The 27,354-nt window shown below is 41.7% G+C and overlaps 1 protein-coding gene across 1 annotated transcript in view; it reads left to right on the top strand.

Moving 5' to 3' along the window:
• LOC115428800 (CUB and sushi domain-containing protein 3-like) overlaps nucleotides 1-27,354 on the top strand; it is a 965,368-nt gene that overhangs the window by 488,101 nt on the left and 449,913 nt on the right. Inside the window, exon 7 of the mRNA XM_030148025.1 lies at nucleotides 20,790-20,867. Coding sequence (XP_030003885.1) covers nucleotides 20,790-20,867 — 78 coding nt within the window. The remainder of the gene's footprint in view (nucleotides 1-20,789; nucleotides 20,868-27,354) is intronic.

The following is a 27,354-nucleotide window of genomic DNA, read 5'->3' on the forward strand; positions in this document are numbered from 1 at the left end:
GTAGCTGGAAAAATGAGCAGGAATCATGTAAAAATCTAATGTGTGAAAACGGAGAAGCAAGTGCTGACGGTTCCATTAATTAGGTATTCTGTCCACACGCTCTGCTGCTCTAATGCCCACACCACTATCCCAACACCTGTGAGTGTGTGTGTGTGTGTGTGTGTGTGCGTATGAATGCGTATGTGTGCCTCTCTGTGGGTTTGCAGTGACTCTGTGCATCCAAATTCACTCTTTTCAGTAGGAATGGGTGTGTGTGTGTGTGTATGTGTGTGTGTGTGTGTGTGTGTGCGCGCCTGTGTGTGTGTTCTGCCTAAAACAGTTTCTTGTCTATTGCTATGTGTGCATCACATATGTTGACTTCTTGTCAGATGTGTGTGTGTGTGTGTGTGTGTGTGTGTGTGTGTGTGTGTGTGTGTGTGTGTCAGGAATGAACAATGTGTTTCCTTCCCCCAGGCAGAACCCACCGACCACACCCCTCCATCATCTCTCTTCATTACGTATTCATGAGTTTCTGTGTCTGCAGGGCTGTGATTGGCTCTTAATGAACATCTGACGGCATTATCAGTCAGCCAATACCACGGCAACAAATAAGTCAGTCAGTACAAAAGAAACAGCAGTCAACCAGTGGTACAGAAGCATTATTCAAGTGGAGCACAGTGACACCCTCCCCCTCAGGGAGGTTGACATATTGGATGTTGTCGACTCTACCTTTGATATGACTCCCATAATGTCTCCGACACATTCATGATCAAGTGCACGCATCTTGAAATGCTAATTACTCTGGATAATTACAGAAAGGAAAAAGCAAGCATTTAGCACATGCAGAATATACCATAGAGTTTTATGTAAATAAATCCCTGCGTCCTTTTCCTTGTCACCCATGGATTACAAACCATTACTCAAAGTGAGCACAGAGACACTTCAGGCCTCAGGGGGTTCGTATGAGCTCATAAATCTACACACCACCCCTTTATCATCTTTCATATTATTTTGGGAGCTTGCATTTTATGAGTCCTAGCTTTCATTGTCGACTCCGCAGTGGCAGTACCAAAAAGGTCATTAGCGGTGGGCTCATTCCAGTAGGTGTAGCCTGTGTTCGAATGAATGCAGGTCGTTTGCATAGATACAGTTCAGTGATGTACGATTACAGGTTTATGCCTACAAAACAGCTCATCAGATGTGGAGGAAGTCTGCAGCGCTGACAACTATCCTCACCCACAGATTACATTTACTAACTGCACACATGCACGACTGTGCCAAAGTTTAGGTCGTCCTTTACATTACTTGTTTTTACAGCATTCAGATGAACATGCTTTTTTTTTCTCTCTCTTCAGATACAACAAGAAAATACAGTAAATCGGTGCACAGCCTTAAAAAACACACAACAAACAGAACTAAATGGGTTAAAGGTTAAAGTCAGTGTTTGGTGTGACCTCTGACCCCATGACAAGAAGCAGCATAAGCCATTAGAAACATCTGGAATGTGTTGGATAAAACCTGGAATCAAACATCAGAAAGTGAACAAAAGGATTAAAGACATGTTAAGGTCAAAGGAAGGTCAGACTACAGGTTCATTTATGTTCACTTTACCTATGTACAGAGGTTCGTCTGTTTGTAACATTGTCATGTGTCACTGCCTTCATACTTCCTTACATCCTGTACGTTGGAATGAGTGTTTCTCAGCCAATCCACCAGAGGGCACCACTCTTAATTAACATACTTGACAAATACCAGGAAGAAAAGTACTGTTTTTTGAGGAAAAGAAGAAGAAGAAAGTCAATAATACCAAACATGGCACTGACAGAGGAGGTTTTTACTAATCTTCATATTCAGAAGGGTAGTTGTCATAAATATCTCAGTAGTTTTTCACTAACTCACACAGTCGCTCTTTGAAAAGTTCCACTATTCATGGAAATTATTCTCTTCTAATTTCAACACTGCCCCCTGTGGTTTGCAGTGATACTGTTCCATATTCTCTGTCTTGGTTTGCATCCACAAACTCTCAGAAAATGGACAGAATTACATATGTAATGTAGGCAGAGGAACAGAATGCTGCATCTGCGTCTTTAACATAGAGCAGAAATGAGCCTAGAATACGACCACTTTGGTTTATAGAAGGTGTACTTTTCACTTTTGTGAAACTTTTACTGTTGAAATATACAGCAGTAAAATCAGAAGACAACATGAAAACCAGCTAAAACCAGCCCCCCAAAGGGTCCAATCTGGCCCATGGGATGAATCTGTGAAATGCCAAAATTACCCTGAAAATATTAAGTCAATCATTAACTTAGCGGCCGACAGGCCGTAAGCTACTGTCGTCATGCGGCATCCAGCGGCGGCGTCTGTTGTCATCCGTCGTCCGTTACAAAAATTTCTATCGTCATCTCCTCCGAAACTACAATTCCGATTGACTTCAAACTTGGTATACAGCTTCTTTATGATGATGTCAACAAAAGTTAGTGAAATTATTTGGATCTGGATCTGATTCTGGATTTGGTGCGACTTTGAAAAATTTCCCCATTATGAGCAATAGGAAGTGGATTGATGCAATAACTCAGTAAATGTAAATAATATCCAGTGTAAATTTCTACAGTCCAGCCCTGATGGGGAGATGACCAAAACATAATGGCCACATGCTGATCAGGATCTTCTTCTGGATCCGGGAACTTACGGAATATTTAACATGGGCTCTTATGGGGAAACATTTCAATCGTCTTTTTCTCAGAAACTACAGTTCTGATTGACTTCAAACTTTGTACACAGCTTCTTTATGATGATGTCAACACAAGGTATTCAAATTATTTCGATCCGGATCTGATTCTGGATTTGGTGTGACTTTGACAAATTTTCCCATTATAAGAGATAGGAAGTGGATTGATACAATAAATCAGTAAGTATCAATGATATCAAGTTGGAATTTGAATTTTTTTGCAGATCTGATTGGAATGTGACCAAAACATGGGCTATTTCTGTAATATAATAAATACACATAACTGGGTGATAATAAATGGCATCTGGATACATTTCCCAAAGCTTTTAATTTGGCCGGTAAGCCACAGGGCCATTGGTCCTATTTTTTTACTTTAGGAGTCATGTGAAACCCCACTTTAGTCTCAAGTGGCTCAGATCAGTAAAATATTATCATAATAACCTACAAACAATGACAATTCCAAATTTTTCCTTGTTTAATTTGAAAAAGTGAAATTTCATAAAAATGTGTAAAATTACAAACTAGCATTTCACAAAAAATGTGAATAGGTTGAATAAATATGAACAACCTGAAATGTCCTAAAAAGAATTAAGTGTACTTGTACCAATGTTCAGTCTGTTATTAAATGTTTTGTGTATTTGCAGATCCCTCCAACATGTATAAATGATAAACAGAGGCAGAATATAGTTAAAATTGCACATATTTTTCTAATAAATTTCAGTTTTTTCATGGTTGTATATGTTATTCACATCTTTTAAAGGATAGTTTATAAATGCAAAGGTTTCCATAATGTAATTTGACTTTTTTTTCACTATTGAACACATTGAAAAGTTTGGAGTTGGATTTATTTATGTGTTATTGTTATTATTTTCCTGGTTCACTTCAGATGTGACCCCTGAACCAATATGACTTTGACAGACCTGGTCTGGGTCATGGATCAGACACAGTATATGAGGAGAGACCAGACAGGTGTCCAGACCCTGTGGCCTGGACCAGGGTGAGCAGGACCACACTGGTACTAGGACTGCTGCCATGGCAACCCAGACCCAGATAAGCCACTTCCACCTTTGGGTGTAAAATACAACATAATGAATGTTGTCACTAACGTTGGAATGACATGTTTTTACCTTTTCTTATCAAATGATTGTGACAAAGGGATTAATTCTTGGCAGATCAAGTGTAACTGAGGACTCAGTATTGATCATCAATGATTATTCTGATGTGGATAAAATGGAATAAAAACAGGAAAGTGTCTGTAAACAAAATTCTTCCATCGTTTTGGGCAGTGGTGTTACGGCACGACACTTGACATAGACCCAAAAGCACAAGACTCTCAAGGGTCAGTGGTTAAAAGGATTTATTTTAACAAATATACAAAAAGGCAAAAAAACGGAGGAACTAAGGGAGGAAGCACAATGTGCTCATTAATAAAGTAAAACACCTAATGAACAAAAGGAGAAGCACAACATGCGCTGTACTAAACTAAAAACCTTATATACGAAACACATGGATCAAGATTCAAGATACTTAACAAAAGGAGTTCTTCTCTTGGACACAGACACGACGCACTGACAACAAAGGGAGAGAGGAGAATATATAGGGGAAGGAGGAATCACATTCAGGTGTGGGTAATCACAGGAGGAACACCAAGTGCAAGCAATGAGGGAATTAGGGAAGCCAATGACAAGACAGAGTGCAGACAAAAACAGGAAGGTGACCACCATCACCAAAATAAAACAGGAAGAGACAAAACAAAAACCCTAAACTAAATCAACACAAACAACAATGCATGACAGCACCCCACCACCACCACCACCACCACCACCAGGTCCGACTCCTGATGGACCAGGACAGGCAGGTCGTCCAGAATGGAAGTCTCTGATGAGTTGTTTGTCCACGATGTGTCTTGAAGGTACCCACATTCTTTCCTCTGGACCATAACCCTTCCAATCCACCAGATACTGGTGACCTCTGCCCCTCCTCCTGACTGCCAGAATTCTCTTGACCGTGTAGACCGGACCCCCATCAACAGTCCGGGGTGGAGGAGGAGGCGTGACTGGAGGGACCAGAGGACTCTGGACGACTGGTTTAAGACGGCTTACGTGGAATGTTGGATGAACACAGAGTGACCTGGGCAGATGGGGACGCACAGATACAGGATTAACAATCTTGGAAATTGGGAATGTACCGACAAACCTGGGAGCAAGCTTCCTGGATTCCACATTGAGTGGAAGATCCCGGGTAGAGAGCCAATACTGCTGCCCCAGTCTGTACCCTGGTGCCGCGCGCCGCCAGCGATCAGCCACCTTTTTCATTCGGGAGGCATTGCGGATGAGAATCTTGCGGGCGGCAGCCCACACCCGGTGGCATCTCCTCACCAGGCTATGCGCAGACAGCACTACCACCTCCGTCTCTGAACTAGGAAACAATGGAGGTTGGAAACCATAGGCACAATGAAAAGGGGACAGACCGGTAGCAGCGGTAGGCAAGGTGTTATGGGCATACTCAGGATGCCGGATTCTGTGACATCAAGCAACATAGGCAGGTCTGAAGCTCTTGATTGAGGCGCTCCGTCTACCCATTCCACTGTGGATGGTACCTCGATGTCAGGCTGGCTGTGGCACCAAGGAGAGAGCAAAATTCCTTCCAAAATTTTGAGGAAAACTGGGGCCCCCAGTCTGAGACAATGTCTCTTGGGATACCATGGAGTCTGACTACTTCAGTAAGTAGAAGCTTTGCTGTTTCTTTGGCTGACGGCAGTTTAGGCAAGGCTATGAAATGGACCATTTTGGAGAATCTATCTACAATAGTTAGTATAGTGGTATTGCCCCTAGAGGAAGGAAGTCCTGAGAAAAAGTCAAGGGAGATGTCAGACCAGGATCAACCAGGGACAGGCAGAGGCTGAAGCAAACCTTGTTGCAGCCTGGAGGAGGTCTTATTATGGACCCAAATGGTGAGGGCAGCCACGTATTTCTTGACATCTTGGTCAAGGGAAGGCCACCCAGAACTTCTGGCGAACCACAAACGAAGTTCTGCGGGCTCTAGGATGACAAGTCAGCAGGGAAGTGTGAGCCCAATGAATGACCTGCGACCTTAGTGAGGAGGGAACAAACAATCGGTTACATGGACAATTGCTAGGTGCTGGACTCACACAGGCTTCCCACTTGACCTGATCTTCTATAGGCCAGCTGACTGCTCTCAACCACATGGGAAGGTGGAAGGATGGGTTCAGGGTCTTTGGCCCTCGGCTCTGGCTCATATAAATGAGAGAGGGCATCCGGTTTCCCATTCTTGGACCCTGGTCTGTATGACAAGGAAAAATTTAAACGGTTGAAAAACAATGACCACCGGGCCTGTCTGTAATTCAGATGTTTAGCTTTACGAATGTACTCCAAATTAAAAGTCCACACAATGAACAGTAACCGGGCCCCCTCTAGCCAGTGCTGCCACTCCTCCAGGGCCACCTTAATGGCTAACAGTTCCTTGTTTCTTATATCATAATTTTTCTCTACTGACGATAACTTACGTGAGAGAAACGCACATGGATGGAGCTTGTTGTCATGGGGGGAACATGACAAACCCCTCCCATTCCTTCATTGGAGGAGTCAGCCTCTACTACAAACGGCAGCTCAGGGTTAGGAATGGTGAGTATAGGAGCCGAGGTGAAGGCTAGTTTTAGGCGTTCAAACGACTTGTTGGCTTGTTGTGACCAGACAAAGGAGGAATTTACTGAGGTTAATGCATGTAGGAGAGCTGCTACAGAGCTTAAGTTTCTAATGAATTTTCGGTAGAAGTTTGCAAAACCTAAAAACTGTTGCACCTTCTTATGGGAATCTGGGACCGGCCAATCTCTCACTCCCTTCACCTTAGCGGGATCCATTTCCACCTTTCCTTAGGGAAATGACAAAACCAAGAAAGGTTACAGGGGTGGCATGGAACTTGCACTTTTCTGCTTTTACAAACAGTTGGTTCTTGAGTAACCGTTCTAACACCTGGGTGACATGCTGCTCGTGGGAGTCTAAGTCCTTTGAAAAAAATCAAGATATCATTGAGATATACATAAACAAAATGGTTCAAGAAGTCCCTCAACACATCATTTACCATGCCTTGAAACACAGCTGGAGTGTTCACTAACCCGAACGGCATGACAAGATAGTCGAAATGTCCTGATGGAGTGTTAAAACTGGTTTTCCACTCATCCCCCTCGCATATGTGGACTAAATGATAGGCATTCCTTAGGTTTTATTTTGTGAAGTATTGGGTTCCCTGTAATTGATCAAATGCAGTAGCCATCAATGGCAGGGGATGGCGATTCTTAACCATGATCTCATTAAGGGGACTGTAGTCAATACAAGGACGGAGAGAGCCATCTTTCTTAGCCACAAAGAAAAACCCAGCTCCCACTGACGAGGAGGATGGACGGATTAAGCCGGACTTCAGTGATTGTTCAATGTATTCCTCCATAGCTTTAGTTTCAGCCTGTGATAATGAATACATCCGTCCCTTTGGAATGGGAGCCCCGGGTAGCAGATCAATGGGACAGTCATAGTCATGGTGAGGAGGAAGAAAGGATGCCCAAGCCTTACTATACACCTCTCAAGTGGTGATAGTGGGAAGGTGCATTACATAAATCTGAAACCTCTGGTTTCCCCTAATTCTGCATGGTAGTAGGTAGCTTGGAAAATGATGCAGTGGCTACATTATGTGTGCTGCTGACACAATTAACCATACAGTCTTCTCCTCAGGCCTCAATCTTGCCTATGGCCCAGTCTATGGAGGGACAGTGCCTTTTAAGCCAGGGAAATCCTAGCACAACCGAATGAGCAAGTGATTTTACAATTTGAAACTCCACCAGTTCACTGTGTTCATCAGTGAGCATCTGAAGGGGTTCTGTTTGATGAGAGACCTGAAAAAGCTCTACCCCAAATACCCTGAACCGTGACCTTAAAGGGAAGCCTACACATCTTTAAACCCAACCTCTGCACTAATGACTCATCTATCAGGTTCTCATCAGCCCCTGAATCTACAAAAGCCCCCAACGCTACCCTGTGATTACATACAATAAATGTCACTTCAGTCAAGGTGCGCCTGGGAGAGCTGGAAAGGAGGTGTGTGTTCAAGGGTGCATGATGTCCTGGCGGGGAACGAGGTTTTCCTACCCGACAGGCTGATCTCAGATGTCCCTGCTGTCCACAGTAGAAACACGTCCCCTCCTGATGACAGCGTTGCTGCTCTGCTGGGGAGATGTGGGTGCGACCCAGCAGCATAGGTTCCTCTCCCCCAGCAGAGGGCGCTCAGGAAACGGAGAGTCTAGGAGCTGATGAAGGCAAGGGTTGAAGAGCCAACTGGAATGATTGCCCGGTGTCCTCGTGACATTGCTCCTGGTCCCTCTCCCAATTACGGATGTCCAGGCGGGTTGCCATGGTGATCATGGTGTCCAGGTCAGGAGGCTCCTCCAGCGGCGCCACTTGATCCTTAATGACTCCTGACAACCCCCGTCGGAATGCGTCCCTCAATGCCGCATCGTTCCATCCAGTGTTGTCTGCAGCTGAACGGAAGTGGATGGAATATTCACCCACACTGAGATCCCTCTGGTATAGGTTCTTGAGCCTCCGGACTGCTTCACGAGAGGGAGTGACATGGTCAAATACCTGCCGGAGAATTCCTCCACAGTCTGACAGGCGGATCCTCGGTCCCACTCGCTCATAGCCCACTCTTCTGCCCGACCAGTGAGGTGGGAAATGATGAACGCCACCTTTGAATATTCTGTCTAATATACCAAAGGAAGCAGTTTAAAATGAAGGTTGCATTGAAACATGAATGTTCTGCAGTCACCTGATTGTCCAGAAAATTTGTCGGGAGGGGCAAGCTATGGCGAGGAGTGGGGAGGACCACTGGCGACGGGAACAGCTAGTGGATGCATCATTGAGACCACAGGAACCGTCCTGACAGGCTGAGTGGAAACGGCGTTCCCGGGTTCCAGGTGAGTTAGGACCTTCTGCATGATCTCGTTCAACTTCAGAATCTGAGTTGACGTATTTTCTTGGTCTCCTCGCTGCTGTGCACTGAATTGCTGCACCGCTTGGCTCAGAGTAGCGAGGTGTGCTTCGGTTTCTTGGAGCCGGTGTCCTTGCGCTCCAACGGCAGCCATTACTGCTTCAGTCTTGGCTGGGTCCATTCTGGTCAGTGCGTTCTATTACGGCACGACACTCGGCATGGACCCAAAAGCACAAGACTCTCAAGGGTCAGTGGTTAAAAGGATTTATTTTAACAAATATACAATAAGGCAAATAACGGATGAACAAAGGGAGGAAGCACAACGTGCTCATTCATAAAGTAAAAAACCTAATGAACAAAAGGAGAAGCACAACGTGCTCTATACTAAACTAAAAACCTGATATACAAAACACATGGATCAAGCTTCAAGATACTTAACAAAAGGAGTTCTCTTGGACACAGACACGACGCACTGACAACAAAGGGAGAGAGGAGAATATATAGGGGAAGGAGGAATCATATTCAGGTGTGGGTAATCACAGGAGGAACACCAGGTGCAAGCAATGAGGGAATTAGGGAAGCCAATGACAAGACAGACAGAGTGCAGACAAAAACAGGAAGGTGACCACCATCACCAAAATAAAACAGGAAGAGACAAAACAAAAATCCTAAACTAAATCAACACAAAGGATGACGCATGACAAGTGGTGTAAGTAATCCATAAGTCCAAACCTTGTTCTCATGTGTAACACAGCAGTAAGTCCACAGACGATCACACCATATTCTATCCCTCCAATCCACACTTATCCAAACTATTTATTGGCCTGAATCTCTCCTGACAAATCACTTTTTACTTATATCTGCTGGTAACTGTGTCGGTACTATCTGTGTTTGGAGCTTTTTTTTTTTTTTTTTTTTTTTTAATAAATCCCTGCATGATATTTGAGTTTTGGCTCTAAGCTGAGTGTTGCACAGGCAGCAGACATCATTCCCTTACCTCTAATACAGGGGTGTCAAACATAAGGCCCATGGGCCAAAACCGGCTAGTCTAGTCCGACCTGTCGAATGAATTTAGAAAGTGCAAAACATGTATGCATAAAATATTGCAGAGGAGTATGTGTGTGTGTGTGTGTGTGTGTGTGTGTGTGTGTGTGTGTGTGTGTATGTGGGGGGGGGCTTGAAAATTCCCCATTGCCAGAACATGCTGCTTCATATTGACACTAATTCAGACTAACCCCTCCCATTTTCATCTCAGAGCCACCCTCTCAGCTTTCTCGTTCCAAACACCCCCCAACAGTGTCCCAACGCCACCGTTGAGAAACACTGCTACAAATAATGGCTCCAAATTTCCTCCTTGGTTTAATGTGGGAAAAAAAAAAAAAAAAAAATTACATCATCCCTGCAAATAATGACAACAACTAACTTTTCTCTTTGTTTGGATTAAAAAATAACATTAATTTATGAAATATTTACACTAACAAACTATCTTTTAATGATATAATGTGAATATTAATAAATAATATTTACGTGCAATTTTCACCATATTCTGCCTGTTATTAAATGTTTTGTAACTTTGTAGATCTGTTCCATAATACACATGTAGAAATGATAAACTGAGGCAGAATATGGTGAAAATTGCATTTATTTATTCTTAAGAAATTTCATTTTTTCAGGTTATTCACATCTTTTTTGTTTTAATAGTTTGTAAATGTAAATATTTTCATAATTTAATGTAATTTTTTGCACTTAAAGACAAAATCTGGAGTTGTCATTATTTAGAGGCTGTTATGGTATTATTGTACTGGTCTGGACCCCTTTAAATCCTACTGGACTGAATGTGGAACCTGAGCTACACTGAGTTTCCTGCTCTAATCTGTTCATGTACAGACCTGTGAGGACGTATGCTGGTGACTTCTACCAAAGTACATGATGCCTGTCTGCTCAATTCATCTCCTCAGAATGTCTGTGTTCAATCTACCATGCTTTAAAATCAGCAAATCCAGATGCTATTGTGGTTAACAAGCAAGTCTGACTAAAATAAGTGAGTCATTGATTTGGATTCAGCCTTGGGTGATGGCGCAGCTCCAGTATGTTTACTGTGTTCCAATAATAAGATAAAAGAGGAGCGTTTTCTTGAAAAAAAAAAAAAAAAAACAGGGAGTCAGGCTGCATCAGATGTTCAGACATGTTTTTCTTACAAAATATGCTTTAGAGCTTTATTTTATTGATCTAGGTTTAGACTGAATGTTCTATGTTGTTGAGTTTTATTTGGGCTTGGTGTTTATTCGGTTGTAGTTAAATATAGTTTTGTGAAATGCGCAGTATTTGAGTTTATAAATATGGTTTAGTGAAACGCAGCTGCCCTTCCATCTGCTGTTTGCAGTAAAGCTGCTGCTTGTAGGATAGAATATTAACATGGGCATATTTAACTTTGATGCATATTCACACAGGGCAGGTTTTATGGTGCATATTAACAGGGGCTTGATACACTGAATGAATTTACACAAGCAACAACAAATCTGACTTTTAACTATTTTTGGCCCAGATTTCCCAATCTGCATGAGGGGAAATCCATTTCAAACCTGATTGGAAGACTTTGATGTGGATCTGAGCTTCCATGGTTGTTGAGTTGCTTGATGAATATTCAGTAACACTCTTGTCCAGGATGCATTACAACACATTATGAGCATATTTATGGCTCCTATCCTTCTGTATAATCACAGCTTAAAGCAGAGCTGGAGAAGAATAATCAGAGCACATTAGAAGGTATTAATACTGAAAATTACAGGTGTCAAACATAGGGCCCGTGGGCCAAAACCGGCCCGCCAAAAGATCCAGTCCGACTCGTGGGATGAATTTATGAAATGCAAAAATGAACAAGATATTAATAATTAAGGGTTTTAGTTTAGTTCAGACCAATTCAATCTTATGTGCATCAGTAAAATATTATCACAATAATCTATAAATAATGACAACTCATCATTTTTCTCTTTATTGTACTGTAAAAAAAATAATAATGGATTAGATTTGTATAACGCTTTTCTATTATCACATACTCAAAGTGTGTACAGTGGATTCATTATTCATTCACTCACACATTCTAAAAGTACATATTTTCAATTCATGCCTACAGCCCCTCCCACCACCAAACATTCATCTGCATTCATGCACCAGTGTGAGTAGCAGCACTGGAGGTAAGGAGGTTGAAGTGTCTTGCCCAAGGGCACAACAGCACATGACTAGGACAGAGCAAGATTCAAACCCCCAACCCTTTGGTTATTGGGTGACCTGCTCTACCTCTAATTATTTTCTTATGACGTTTCAGGTTGTATGTGGTGGATCAGGTTATTCACATTTTCGTTGTATGATTTTACTTTTCTCAGTATAAAATGTAAAGAAAGGTTTGGATTTTGTCAGTATTTATAGGTAATGATGCTGTTATTTTACTGCTCCGGCCCATTTCAGATCATATCGGGCCTAATGAAGTTCAAGAACACATTCTTCATATTTACTAGTTTTCTACTGTTTTACTACATTTGTCAACATTATAATTACAGTTATAATGCTGGGATGTGATTGTAATGGTGCGTTTCCACTACATGGAACTGGCTTGACTCGGCTCGACTCTGGTACCAGGTCCTATTCCTGTAGACCGTTTCCATTACAGGATACTACCGAGTTTACAGTACCTGGACATCATAGCGTTGCGGCGCGTTACTTCCATGTCGTCTGCTCAAAGTTGCTGATAAACTCACTCTTTACGTGTTGTCTCGTCAAGCTCATGCTGAATTTTTACGTCAGCCACCAAAGACTAAATCTCCTCCGACCATGGTGTAGTTTTGTGGGCTGTCATCATGTGGATTAACCTACCACTATATTTACTGTCAACTTCCGCATCTGTTTTTTGTAAAACGGCAGGTCACAGAGACAACTCCGACCAATCAGCGGTCTGCAGTGTTTACACGTCACATTGTCGTATCTGTTCCCCAGTCCTGGAACCTCGGCGGAGGTGATATCAAAAAACTAGTACCAGGTACCAGATTCCAGGTCCTTTTTTGTAATGGAAATGCAAAAAGGTCAAGTCGAGTCCAGCTGGTACCACATAGTGGAAACATGGCATAAGTGTCCATTGGTTTAAATCCATGTCCTTTAGTAAACGAGGTTTCACTAACTGTAAGTGATCACTGATGTTGGAAAAAGTCAATAAAATGAAGACACAAAAGCACTGTAAAAAGCATTAATGTGGAGGAGTAAACAATAGTAACCATAGTCAACTTAGAGTCCAATAGTTTTGTGTTCATTTTTACTGAATATAGTTTACTGGACTCTGTCTGCATCCTATGAACATCTGAGCTTTAATGAACATCTACATGATCAGTGAATTAAATACAATACAACACAATTTTCACTGAAACAAAACAAAACAGAGGATAATATTATAATAAATGGGAACAGACACAAAAAGAGCAGTGGGTCTTTATGGGTTAAATGCTGTAAACAGAAGCATTTAAATGCCCAATGTGATGTCTGCAATGCAGTGGAATAGACAATATATTCAGTTTGCTTAAGTTCTAGTTGTCTGTTTTTTTAAAGCCAGCTGTCGGTAGTTGTTCCAGATTGTTTGTGAAATGACCTGAAAACACTCGGATGAGCGGGGGCGTATGAATCACTGCTCTTAAATATTATAAATGAAATGTAAAGGAGCAAGCTTTTTATTAGAGACTTCGGAGACACTGGATCAGATTTTCAGCATGTGCATGCCCCCTCGTTCTCAACAGGTCTGACACAAGTGTCAGGAAGCAAAATTAATTCCTAGTGTAGGTGGATTTCAAGGAAGTTAGTTAAAGTGTTTTGCATATTGTTTATGTGTGTGTGGTGTTTGGAGACAACCATAAACAGCTGTGATACATGAGCTGCTTCAAGCAGTCATTAATGAGACAATTTATGACAGAAAAATATTCAAATGTGAGGGAAATTCGTATTTGGTGCTGGTTATGTTTGACTTATTGATATGAAGAACTGCAGTTGGCTTTAGAGTCAAACTGTACCTGAGTCAAATGTCTGAGTATGGAACCCAAAGTACAAAGGATGAATCTGATTAAACCAAACTCATTATAATGTTCATATACATCCCAAAGACAGATCACCGCTCAGAGCAGGAATGTATGTATTTAGTTTGGATGTACTTTTTTAACGGTAAAGACACTGTGACCTCGTAAAGGTCATAAATCTAACTAACACAGACACAGTTCAAACCTCGGCACCAGGTTTAAACATGTCTTCTGCTCCCACACATGTTACTTTGTTTTTTCTGTTTGTATTTTTATTTGGTTCTCGTCCTCCTCTGTGTGATCAGATCTCTATCCTCCAAACAAAAACATGCATGTGCGTCCTTTAAAGGGGTGGATTTGGCCGATCCACTTAACGTTAACAGGATTATTCACCTGTTTTTATTCACCACATTATTCTGAATCAATGTCTTTTCCTGTTGTTTCTCTTCATCTTTGTTATGCGTCACCTTTACTTTAGTCACATGGTGGGCTCTGGTGACAACCTGCTCTGTAAATGTGTAAATGTGTTTCTATAGGAACTGTATAGGTATCAGTGTCACCAGGTAAAGCTCCTCAGCCTCTGGATTGTCCATTCTCTGATGACAGGGACATGAACCTTCCATTTGTTTTCATTGTCACCTGTGTGCAGGTGCTCAGTGTTGTTCGTCAGTGGAAGCCATGGACGCTTTAACAGACCAGTAAATATGTCAGAATACATGCATGAGGCGTTCCCACTCTATGGACTGTGTTAACAACTGACTGAAATACACATACAGAGAGAACAAGACCAGGTCCACATGTGTATGTGCATGTCCAGATCTGATCACATCAAACTGAATTTACACCCACATGTTTTTTATTTTTTACAAGTGTTTTTTTTTTTGTGTTTTTTTTTGTTTGTTTTTTTTTTGTCTTTTTCAGTTATAATACAAATACACCAAACAAAACACCACAATAGATACAAAAAGGCACTTGAAGAAATTCATAATATGCAAGGGTTAGTGGTGTATTTTTGTTACTGTTTGTCATCATGGTTTATAAGGAAAGGAAAAGAATAACCAACATGTGGCAGGTATGTCCATGTCCATGCACAGGTACAGGACACAGTTTCACCCACATACACAGTGTTTCATAACGTGGTCAGTGTTCTTAAAAAACAAAACAAAACAAAAAAATACAGTAGACTCCAAAGCTGTGATGAAGTCGTCCCCTCCTCAAACTCCATAAATGAGCCCCGAATCTTTACAGAAGTGTTCTGTTTCCCTTTAATGACATATGTATGCAGGGTGTGATTTGTTGGGGGGGATGGGGGGGGGGCTCAACCCCCCCTCTGGTTTTTACACCCCTACTTCTGCTCAGTGAATTTCAACCTTGGGGGGGGGGGGGGGGGGGGGGGGGTCAGGGGGCAACCAACCAATGTAAATTCCATCAGGTTGTGTCAGTTTGCTTCCACCTACATTACTGACACGAACGTTCACCTCAGCCCAACTGTCACAGTCTCAGAATTCACCAACATTCTCATGCACTGGGGCACCATAAAAGGGGGGGTAAACATGTTAAAAGTCATGGGGCCCAGCATTTGTGGGGGGGCCATAGAGCAGTGGAGGGGGTCCAGTGGATTCAGGTTAGAAGGTGTGAAAACTTCATGTAAGATCCACTGTTTAATAGAGGAATAGAACCAGGAGTTGGATGATGAAAGTATGGAAAGTTTCACTTTCGTTTCACGCCAGCATTAGTTACATTAGTGATGGACCACACCCCCACGTATATAACTGCTGCACTGCAGTAGCCCCTCCCCCCAGACTCAGCTGGTCTGGAACAGACTTCCACCACAGTGTAATCTTATGTTTAGCTTCAATAAGACAGAATATGACCATGTTCTTACCTCTGTCACTACATCTACAAGGAAACATCTGAAAAAGCCTGGGACATAGTGGAAGCTGTTCCTTAACACAGATAGAGATGATTGGAATATGTTTCCAAAATTCTGGACTGGGGGTGCATTCCCAGAGGCAGTGAAACAAACGACCATGTGATCCACATTTAACGCAGGCATCTGATGATCCGGGTCAGTGACATGTAGTAGTACTGCAGTGGGGTATGCTCTCATCAACCATTTGGACTGGAGGACTTTAAACCTGGTATTTATAGTTTGGACTTGGCATTAGGAGCATACATGTATATCCTGACACTCTTCTGCAGTGATATCCTCATGAAGGTTTGAACATGTTTGATCCTAATCCTAATGTTCAACACAGCATGTATTTATACACACATGTATTTACACGCACATGTACACACATGTGCCGCTACCAATTGTGGGACCCATGAAAGCTGAACGTTGTGGACCCTTCATAAAATTTTGTATCTTGTCAATCTGTCGGACCGGGGGGGTGGTCCATACATAATGTCACTTGCAGTGGCGTGCACAGACATTTAGAGGGGCAGGTCCTCAGCCAACGAAAAAGGGCACCCCTCTCCTGAGTCCAACAATCCTGATCTGCAGCGTTTTCATAAATATTGGTCCGCAATAACTTGCCATCACTGTTTATTTAGTATTACACATATGTTAGCATTCTACAAAACAATGTACTGCTACTACATAGGCCTTACACTTTTCACACCAAATAACTAGGAAAAAACAAACAAAAAAACATTCTACTTGTAAAGTACAATGAGCATAGGCCTTAAGAGTCCAGGAGCAAAAAAAAATGACTAGAGGAGGATTATGAACCACCCAACCGTTGAAAAAATCTACAAAGCCAAAACTGAGTCACATAACCATGACAGTCACTAATTTACTGAACAACCTCTATCAACCTGAACAAACCAGTATCAGAACCAATCTAGGACTGCACACTTGACGCAACTGTGCGTAAGGACTGACATTTGGCTTGATCCAAGACAGAAGAGAGCTGGTACTCTCGGCTGCCTGCTGGAAGTCTCTTTCCCTCTGTTTCTTTACTCTTTCCTTTCTTGGAATTTTGCTGCAATTGATGAATAAAAAACATCAAATTGCGCACTATAATGAACATTGTAGACCAGGGGTGTCAAACTCATTTTAGTTCAGGGGCCACATACGCTTAATATGATCTAAAGTGGGCCGGACCAGTAAAATAATATAAATATTAGGATAAGAACTTTTGAGTGAAAAAAGTAAATTCTGTAATGAAAATGTTTACATCTACAAATTTTACTTGAACAGAACATGAACAAATATGAACAACCTGAAAATTTGTTAGTAAAATAAGTGCAATATTAGCAATTTTACACCTCAGTTTATCATTTATACAAGTGAATCACAACTTAGAGATCACAGTGGATCTACAAATACACAAACCATTAATTAACAGGGAGAATATTATTAAAATTCCACATACTTCTCTTAAGACATTTCAGATATTCCCATTTTTGGTAAAACACTTGTCTGTAAATGTAAACATTTTGTGTAATTTTACTTTTTTTACGCTAAAACAAAGAGACGAATTTACAGTTTTCATTATTTATAGGTTATTATGATAGTATTTTACTGGTCTGATCCACTTTAGACTGAAATGACCTGAAATGAATTGAACATACTTGGTTGCTAATACCTTCAGTGTAATTTTTGCATTTCACAAATTCATCCCAGGGGCTGGATTGGACGTTTTGGTGGGCCGGATTTGGCCCCCGGGCCACATGTTGGACACCTGTGTTGTAGACATACAGATTTTTTTTCATGCTTGAGTAACTTATTATAATGACAAACAACAACTTTGACAATAATTTAATAATCTGAAACTTCACATCCCAATAATTTCCAAAAAAGGGGATTTGATTTAACTTTAATATTATGTGTAATACTCCAATCAATGTGAATGTAACATGAAGCCTATCGTCTGGGTGCTCACCTCTGATCTGCTCCTGTCGTCCACTCCCCACAAACTACACACTCCACTGCCTCTGTTCAGCCTGACACCACAACAACACGCACTTTTACACACAGTTTTGATTAATAAGCTATTATAGATTTGTGACTCTGGAAATATACCGGGTACACACAACTTTTCATGCAAATAAGTAGCAGAGGATTTTCGTCAGTTTGCTGGTTTGCCCCTCCATCTCTCTTCACATTATCAAATGCACTGAATTTGCATCACCGGGCCATGGGCCGTGACCTCTCCGCTTGCGACAGCTAATCAGCCGACACGCTAGTGTTGGGCTACTGGCTACAGTAACCAGCCAAACTTGTGGGGAACAAGACAAAGAGTTGCTTAAACAGTTGTAAGTCAAAGACACTGCTATTCTTACCAGTTTGTCTCTTGCAAAAAGTCGAGGCCATGCGATGTGTGATCAGCAACAGCAGAGCTACTGAGTAGCATGAGTGAACACAGGCAGAGCAGGAGAGAGAGGCAGAGAGAGGCGGAGGACTGGGGGGAGGACAGGGGGCACTGGGAATTATTTGGATTTAACTGAATATTAAAATATAGTTATAATGTCATGTCGATGCGGACTCTATTGTCTTCTTTGAATGAGGAAAAAAATAATTTAAAAGAAAAAAAAAAAGATAGCCAGAAGGGCACCGAGGCCAGAGGGGCAGGTCTTGAGGGACACCTCAGGTCTACCTGTGCACGTCCCTGGTCACTTGCGTTAGCATGAAAACAAAACCGAAACGTAACATGCTTTCAACGTCTGATTCCCCACTTCTATATCTCTCTTGTCCAACAGATCTTCAAGGACATTTTCATGTCTAACCTGTATCCACTGCCCCCCCCCCCCCCCACACACACACACACACACAACACACACACACACCACACACACACATACACACACACTGCTCTATGGGCCCCCTCAAATTCTGGGCCCCATGAAGTTGTCATGTTTATACAGATCCTGTTTAAATAAAAGGTGTATGTGTGTGTAGTCTGTGCTCACTTTCTTCACCTGTGGTATAAATGAATATACCTTTAATATGAGGTGGCTTCAGACTGTTGTGTTAGTGAAGTCTCCTGAATGTTACATCAGACTGTTGAACATCCAATAACCTTTATCGTATCTTTGTACAGTTTGTGGTTTAATGTTGGAGCTGTTGAACAGGTGTGGACTAAAGGAACAGTTTCATCAAACCCATCTGTTCATGGATCAGTTCACTGCAGAGTCCTAATGGAACCTGCACCTCATTTTTCATTTGAATGAACTATTACAAAGTGTGTGTGTGGGGGGGTTACCCACATTACAATGTGTGTTCTTCACACAAATATGTGCACATACACACCCTTAAACACATTTACACTTAATTACATCAAACTATTATGTTGGTAAGTTATCACAAAGCAGCACAAATATGTCAGAGTGTAAATTGTGTTTTCAGTCACTTAACAGTAGATTAATCGTTAGACCGGTAATTAATTTGCTCCATGTATGTTAGCACCATACATCAGGATAATTGTTAGTTTTCAAATGCACATGATACCACTGATGTATATGTACACACGTAGCATCTATGTAACATTAGGATAATTGTAGCGCATTAACTCATCTGCTATTTGTCTCCATTCAGTGGATTATTCAGGTCATTATGAACACCACGTCTGTCACACACTCCATCACAAACACATTAAGGTCATCTGTCACTGTTCTGTCACTCAGGACAAGACAGATGTGTGTCTTTGTGTTTATGTGTCCATTATTTATGATGCTAATGTATTCATTTATTTGGACTGAGTCAAGCCGAAAAAAAAAAAGACAGAGTCCAACACAGACGACCCCCCAGGGGGTTTGAGCTCCGATTGTTTTTATATGGATTCCATTCACATTAGACTCTTTTCCATTGACCCTAAAACTGTGTGAATAGAACCTGTTCAGATACATTTGTCGAATGGAAAAACGACACTTTCACCAAAACTCTTATTTTTCTCTGAATAGTTGTTGTTGTTAGAGGTGTTTTTTTGTAGTTAAATTGGTAAACAAAGCACACAAAACTGTAATGGAAAGACCTCTTAGTCCAACTAGAGTCACATGATCCAGACAAACAAATGTTGATGGATGTTAGAACAAGAGAAGAAGAAGAGTTGAACCCAAACGTGTGGGTATGTGTGGACACACCAGGAAACCCAATCATTTTAGAATTTAGTAGAAAGAAGAAAGAAACTAATCAGCACATTTGGAATTGAATAGAAAAACCAACATTACACACTTCTGTTTGGAACACAGTTAGGAAATATGGGGAAGTTAGCTCAGATGGACAATGGAAAAGAGACTAGAGACTTCTACCTGTGTGATGTCTGTCCCTTCTTATCTTCTCCTTTATCTCTTGGTTTTCTCCTCCTTCCTCTCTCCTCCTCCTCTCCTCTCCTCTTCCTTTCCCTCCTCCTCTCCTCTCCTCTCCTCTCCTCTCCCCTCCTCCCTCTCCTCTCACTCTCCTCTCCTCTCCCTTCCCTTTCCACTCCTCTCCTCTTCCTTGCCTCCTCTCTCCTCCGCTCCTCTCCTCCTCCTCTCCTTCTACTCCTCCTTTCTCCTCCTCCTCTTCTTGTTCATACTGGTTCACTCTGTAATGGACTGAGAGGAAACCAGAGGGCATCTCTGTCTCCTGTGGTTGATTTACTCTGATTATAGGAACCATTTATTTTCTAACGTACTATTATGTGAATGCTTGATTACAGAGCTGCATCATTGTCATTTTGATTAAAGCTGCAATTTCCTTCATCATCCTTTGTTCAGAATATGACGGGGCTCCGATGTTTGCATCTGAGTGACAGAGAGAGAGAACAATCCTTTAAAACCACTATGTTGAATCATTTCCCTGACTTTTCTGTCCTCTTTCTTTCTCTCTGTCCTCTCTCTCAATTTCTGTGGTTTTTTTTTTTTCATTTTTATCTTTACTTTGCCTTTGTAACCTTTTTTAATCCCTGCTGTACTCTTCTTTCTCTCATAATTGTGAGGGAGAGAATCTGCCATTTTATCAAGTTCTTTGGCTTGATTTTGTTTTTCCTTCTCTTTATGGAATCTCTGATTTTTCTCTTTTTTCTGTTTTCTGCTCTCCTCCGCAGTGAAGCGATCAGTAGATTTTAAATCGCGGGGCGTTAAATTATTCCCTGGCAAAGACTCCAGCAACAAGTTTTCAATCTGTGATTTCCCATCTTAATGTCACTATGAACGCTTATGAACTAACATGTGATGCTTTGGCTTGGACGGCCTTACGCTGGTTTTGTGTTTTCTGTTTTTGTTCCCTTAACCTCTTACAAGGCTGTTCATTTTCAACGCTCTTGTCCCTGGAATGGACGTCTGATGTCACCTTTATACAAGAAATTAGGATCAGTAAATTCAAAAAAAAAAAAAACTCACATGCATATATGGGACACCCAGAGGTTGTAAAATGCTACTGCCTTTGTCCAGAGGCCTGGTGCTTCTGCCTGACTGCCCTGTGTCCTTGTGCTTCCTTGTTTTGTGTATGTGTCTCTGCTCTCTGCATGTTCTGTCATGGTTTACTTTGATATATTTAATCATGGCTTGTTCTGATAAAACTAATCATGGTTGGACTGAATTGAACCACTTTGGCCTTGATCAGGGAATAGAAATCAGCTGTTGTGATGATGTTTAACACCCCCCTACACACACACATACACACACACACACAACATACACACACATACATATACACACTGTTCTTCTCTCCCCTCCTCTCTCATCTCCTCTCTTTTCCTCCACTCCTTCGCTCCTTTCCTCCTCCTCTCCTCCTCTTCTGTACATTTTGTAGACAGGGCGTTTTCACACTGACTCTTTTTTTCTTTGTATGTATTTGATTTCACTTCAGGGTCAGATTTATGTCTGATATCAGCATCTTGTTAATTAAAGGTTTTTAAAATGCTCTGTCTTCATTTTTTCTGTCTTCAGTCTTCTGTCTTTGCTGTAGTCTTGCATGTCTTCCATGGGTTCATGTTTTGGTTTGATCTGACATGAGACCAACCTGTGTTTGGTCCTCACTGGTCGAACATCTGAACTGACAGGAATAGGTGTGAAAGCGCTCTCTCTCTCTCTCTCTCTCTCTCTCTCTCTCTCACACACACACACACACACACACACACACACACAGATCAGATCAGTGATTAAATGATAGAGGAGTATTTGCACCTTTTGATCTGTAACCCTTCAACATCACCTCACTTTTCCCACTTTTCAGAGCAAACATAATATCCTCTAACTTTGTGAATTCCACTGTTGTAAGAATGTCTCTTTGGAAAGGTACTCTTTAATTAGATACCCTGGAGTGAAATGATCAAGTAGGTCTGCTAATGGTCCATAAGTCATTTGACATAGTGCGATGCAAAAATGTCCATATGAATATATTATTATCTTCTGTTCAAAGCCTTTTTCAACACTCTGAAATGGTGAGAACATGTACAAAAAGCATGAAAAATCTCCAGGAAAATGAGCGCTACCTTTGTTACCGAGGGTTTCACTTATTAAAGCTGTCAGATCTCACTTTAACCTCCCATATTTCAGAGTTATTTCACATCCAAGTCATAGCTTTTTCTCAGTTCCCTGTCTCTTCATGGCTCTTTACTATTCTGTCTTCGTCTGTGTCTTTCACACACTAATGCACACAACCTTCCACTATAGTGTGTATATGGGTCATATGTTTTTGAAATGGGATAACAGAGGATAATGTTAATGCATGTTCATGTTTCCCATCATGTTAATTACAAACTACAAATTACTACAATTACCCACAGATAAACATGCATACATAAAAGCTGCACATGCATATACATATATTAAAGGCAATGTCTCCCTCCACATTACTGAGGTAGTAAATATGGCTGTGTCTGTTTCCACAGAGCCAATCAAATGTTCTCATTTCTCCTGTTCCAATCAGCAGTAAGGACATGTTGTGCTCAGATCCAATCATGGACACTGTTCCATGAACTCATTGTCCTCTTGTCTCACAGTACTGTGGTCATATATGAAGTATTTACACATATTTAGTATTTACACCACAACCACATTATGTCGATCCACTACAGTTTACTATGGTGTGGGCCTTTGGTCACATGGCACCGGCGTTGTCGGTGCCTGAAACGGTATTTTTGGAGAACGGGTCCCAGAGTGTAAACATGTCCAAGCTCCACCCTGGTGTTGGCGTATGGATAGGACCAACACCACTGTATGGAAACCATGACGACCATAGGACCATGTGACCAGAAGAAGAAAACCAAGGACGGAACCTCCTGCACATGCTCAGTGCATTCTTCTGTGGTTTGAGTGTATCCTGCCATGGGCTCTGTCTGTTTGTGTACAGTGCCACATATAAGTGTGGCGTACGTATGACGCCGTTGAACCCAGTTGGACCGTTTCTACCTGGACCCACATATTTATGGAAACCATACGAGTATGGACAACAAACTGTTAGAATCCACTAAAGACAAATATCAGGAGTGGAGGGGTGTGGACAGAGTCTGGGGAACTGGTCTCCTGTCTTTGTCCTGGACCCAGATAGGCCCATGTGTGATGGTTCTGTCCACAGCACTGTGTCAGCAGGGGGACAGGTTACCAGTCTACAGAGGACAGAACCAGGACACTGATTGGACCTGAGGGACAGAGACACATGACAAAGGTAGTCCAACAGGACTGAGGACAGAGACACTTGGACACTCAAAATGCCAACAAAGTCATTAAGACATGCAAAAAAAATCAATACCAGGACATTTGTTTTCGACCAACACACAGAGATCCTCACATGTACACACAAAAAATGTCCCTGGCTCTTTCTAAAGATGAAGATGCACATGACTAGTCAACTGTCCTGCAACAAACGAAAGCAAAGGTCAAATGCACATTTGGAAAAGCGATGGTTGCTCATAACTCAGGGTTTTTTGTAATAATTCAATTCTAAATTCATCCCCAGTAAAAACTACACTCGGTGGAGAGTACGACATACAGTTCATTAGGTTACAGTACAAGTGAACTGTGAGGTAAGAAAAACACAGAATCTTCCGCAACCCCACACACTAAAAAGAAAAAGAAAAAAACACCATGAATGAAAACTGAGAAGGTGCAAAATTCAGCAGCCAATTCACTCCCCCCCCCCCAACACAGACAGAATCAGAAGCCGTGGTGGAGCCCCATCATGGCAGTTCCTCCAGTTCGGTGACAGGCTGAAGAGTCATGCTTGAGCTTTGATTCTACAGATGTCAGTGTGTGTGTTAATTAGTCTTCCTGATTGGATCAGATGTTTATTTGTTGTGCTCTGAGTGGTTTTACTTTTCACTGGAGCACAAATGTTGTTTGTGTGTGTAGGATCCACATACAGTACAGTAGTTAGTGTTGTATTTGTCTCCCTTTATGTGTCCGTTGATGTAAATGTGTACATGTGACTGTGTGTGTGTGTGTGTGTGTGTTGTGTGTGTGTGTGTGTGTGTGTGTGTGTGTGTGTGTGTGTGTGTGGTGTGTGTGTGTGTGTGTGTGTGTGTGTGTGTGTGTGAACATGTCGTCCGTGTGCACTGTACTGATACTGTTACCAGTCCTTCTGTAATGGTGTTAATAGCCCAGATGGTCAAATTAGCCGCTTCAACAAAGCAACAAACTATGTGCTCTAACAAACACACACATATACCACCTGCTGGCTTTGTTGATAGGGATTAAACTGTACAGGCATGTTAGTCTGAAAGCAAGGACCGGCTGGCAGGAGGGCCAAGCAGAGCCAGGCAGTTGGCCTGGACTTGTTCCACCTCAGTGAGTTTTGTAGCATCAGCATGTTGGTTAAGATGAGACAAAGTTACACTTTAGAAGAAGTTTTCATAAACTACGTGCTACAAGACAGTGAAAAACAGTGAATGAATTCATGAAAAGATGAAGAACTGTATTTTACACCAATTATTGACATGGATTGATAGGATGAGTGGATCAACAGGTATTAAACAGTTTAGATCAGTAGATGGTTTAGGTTAAAGGTGGACATTTGGGTCTTTAAGGGTTAACGGTGGATGTTTGGGTCTTTAAGGGTTAAAGGTGGACGTCTGGGTCTTTAAGGGTTAATGATGGACGTTTGGGTCTTCAAGAGTTAAAGGTGGACGTCTGGGTCGTTAAAAGCTGCATATGACGTTCGTCACCATTTTTTCATCAAATCTGTCCAACCTCAGTCATATCCTCAGTATCATGAATCTGTTAGTCTGTCTGTCATTGCTCACCTGAATCTCTTCCCTCATGGTGAACAGTTTCTTAGTGTACTCCACCATAAACAAACCATTTGTTTACAAACAGAGCCGGGAGGTAAGTTGGGCATTCTCGGAAATTTGTTACGATGTGCATTATGGGAAGTGATGTTCCATGGAGCCACAGTAGCAGCAACAACAAACATGTCGACCAAGCGAAAGTGGCTGCGTGGAGCTCTGCTTCCCATAATGCACATCGTAACAAATTTCCGAGAATGCCCAACTTACCTCCCGGCTCTGTTTGTAAACAAATGGTTTGTTCATGGTGGAGTACACTAAGAAACTGTTCAAACATGAGGGAGGAGATTCAGGTGAGTAATGACAGAAAGACCAATGGATCTTTAACCCTTTAAGACCCAAACGTCCACCTTTAACCCTTAAAGACCCAAATGTCCACCTTTAACCTAAACCATCTACTGATCTAAACTGTTTATTCCCTGTTGATCCACTAATCCTATCAATCCATGTCAATAATTGGTGTAAAATACAGTTCTTCATCTTTCATGATCATCAGATATGACCACATTTGGACGTTCAGAGGCTCCGTAGTTACTGTGGAAACACAGTCATCTTCTCCAACATTGATTCCCCAGTAAAACCCATGGAGTTGGATCAATGACAGTGGATGGACACACTGGGTTTATGTTTAGTTAATGACAGATTGGACTGAAAAAGACACTGTTTATTCAGTTTTCTCTGTTTTTGATATAATAACTCTCAACTTTAATTTTACTTAATGAGCACTTACACGATCAAGCAGTGTTGGGCAAGCTACTTGGAAAATGTAGTGAGCTAAGCTACCAGTTACTCTGCCATGAATGATGCTTCACTATACAGAAGGTACCACCCAGTCAAATGTAGCAAGTTAAGTTACACAAATACCGCAAAAGTAGCTCACTACATGTGAAGCAGTGGCGATTTCTCATAGACTGCAAGGGAGGCCCGGCTTCCCCTAAAATTACGAAAATTAAATGGTTAAATATGTACGGTTGTGTTGACATTTTATTGACTACAAATGTGTTGGAACATGTCTTAAAAATGTCTTAAAGATGACTTCGTTCAGAATCAGCTTTATCACAAACCAACGGACCTAACTGTTGTTCACTTCTCATCCATTCCCGTTGCGCTGTTTTTTCATTTGATCTCTGCTCAGTGTATTTGTCTGTAGACTGTGGGCGTCTATGGGCTTCAATGGGACTGAGTGGAACAGTTTTTTTTCATTGCCTCAAAACTGGATGGTAATTGGATAAATGCCACGATGTTGTCCCGCCCCCAGACGCCGGGCGTCTGGGGGTGAATGGAGCTGTGGGTGGAGCTTGGCTGGGCTGGATGCCAGAATCCCTCGTGCTGAATGGAGGATCAGTCGAAAGGCTGAATCCCATTTGATTGACAGCTATTTTGAGATCTACTCCTTCACTGACACAGTTCAGTTTAATACCGTTGCGCATTCTGCTGTGAAATTAAGAGAGAAACCACTACGAAATTACTCGTTCATTTCTTGCACTGTAAATAAAACACATTCATTGTACTTCCTTGTTTCAATTTAACATAATTTCAGCGTTTTCTTGTTTCAGTTACATAATTTAATCATTGACCAAATACTGACATCTGCAGACAAGGATGTAGTTAACAATGCTCACTACGGTCCAATTGGAGTTCGAAGTCACTTGAAAGTTGAGGGCAGTAAGCAGAATACTTTGGATGGCTGTGCATGCAGGGGACTCACTAAAAACCAGGCGTTTCACCCTGGGGTGGGGCTCTACGTCCTGCATCACATACATCGTGGACAGTGGACTTTTGACTTTTGACTTTATCTGATTGGTTTTGATGTGTGGAAGAGAATGATTTATTTAAGGTGAAATATGAACACAGATGCACTGTCAGCTTCAGATTTAAGAATTTTATTTAAACAAATGTTCAAAAATAACTGTAACCCTATGTTTGCCTCATGTTGAATACATTTACATTCATGGAGCTTCTTGTGTGATCAGTAAAACCTACAAACTGCTCCTGATCAAGTCAGGATCATTTTACAGTAGTGAGCAAATACCACTGATGGATTTTTGGGTAAACTAAATAGAGTAGTCTGACATGTCACTGTTTCTAAAACAGGTGTTTTTCTGGACTACTTAAAAAAAAAAAAAAGAAAGCAAAAGTTGAGAGTATACCCACTTCTCCAGGGACCAGTACACCACAGACAAACTGGTTCCTTTAGTGCAGTGTTTGGCAAACTGGGGGTGTGAAGTCTTTCAGGGGGGTCATGGGATCAGTCCTGGGTGTTTTTTTGTTCTTCAGGTTAGAACATGTATCAGGTGGAACAAATGTTTGATGGTTGGAGCACCCTGGACTCATTTTAGGGACGTACACCAAACCAAACTACTGCCATGGTGATCTGTCACTAGAC

This window comes from Sphaeramia orbicularis, chromosome 11 (assembly GCF_902148855.1).
Source record: "Sphaeramia orbicularis chromosome 11, fSphaOr1.1, whole genome shotgun sequence".
NCBI lineage: Eukaryota > Metazoa > Chordata > Actinopteri > Kurtiformes > Apogonidae > Sphaeramia > Sphaeramia orbicularis.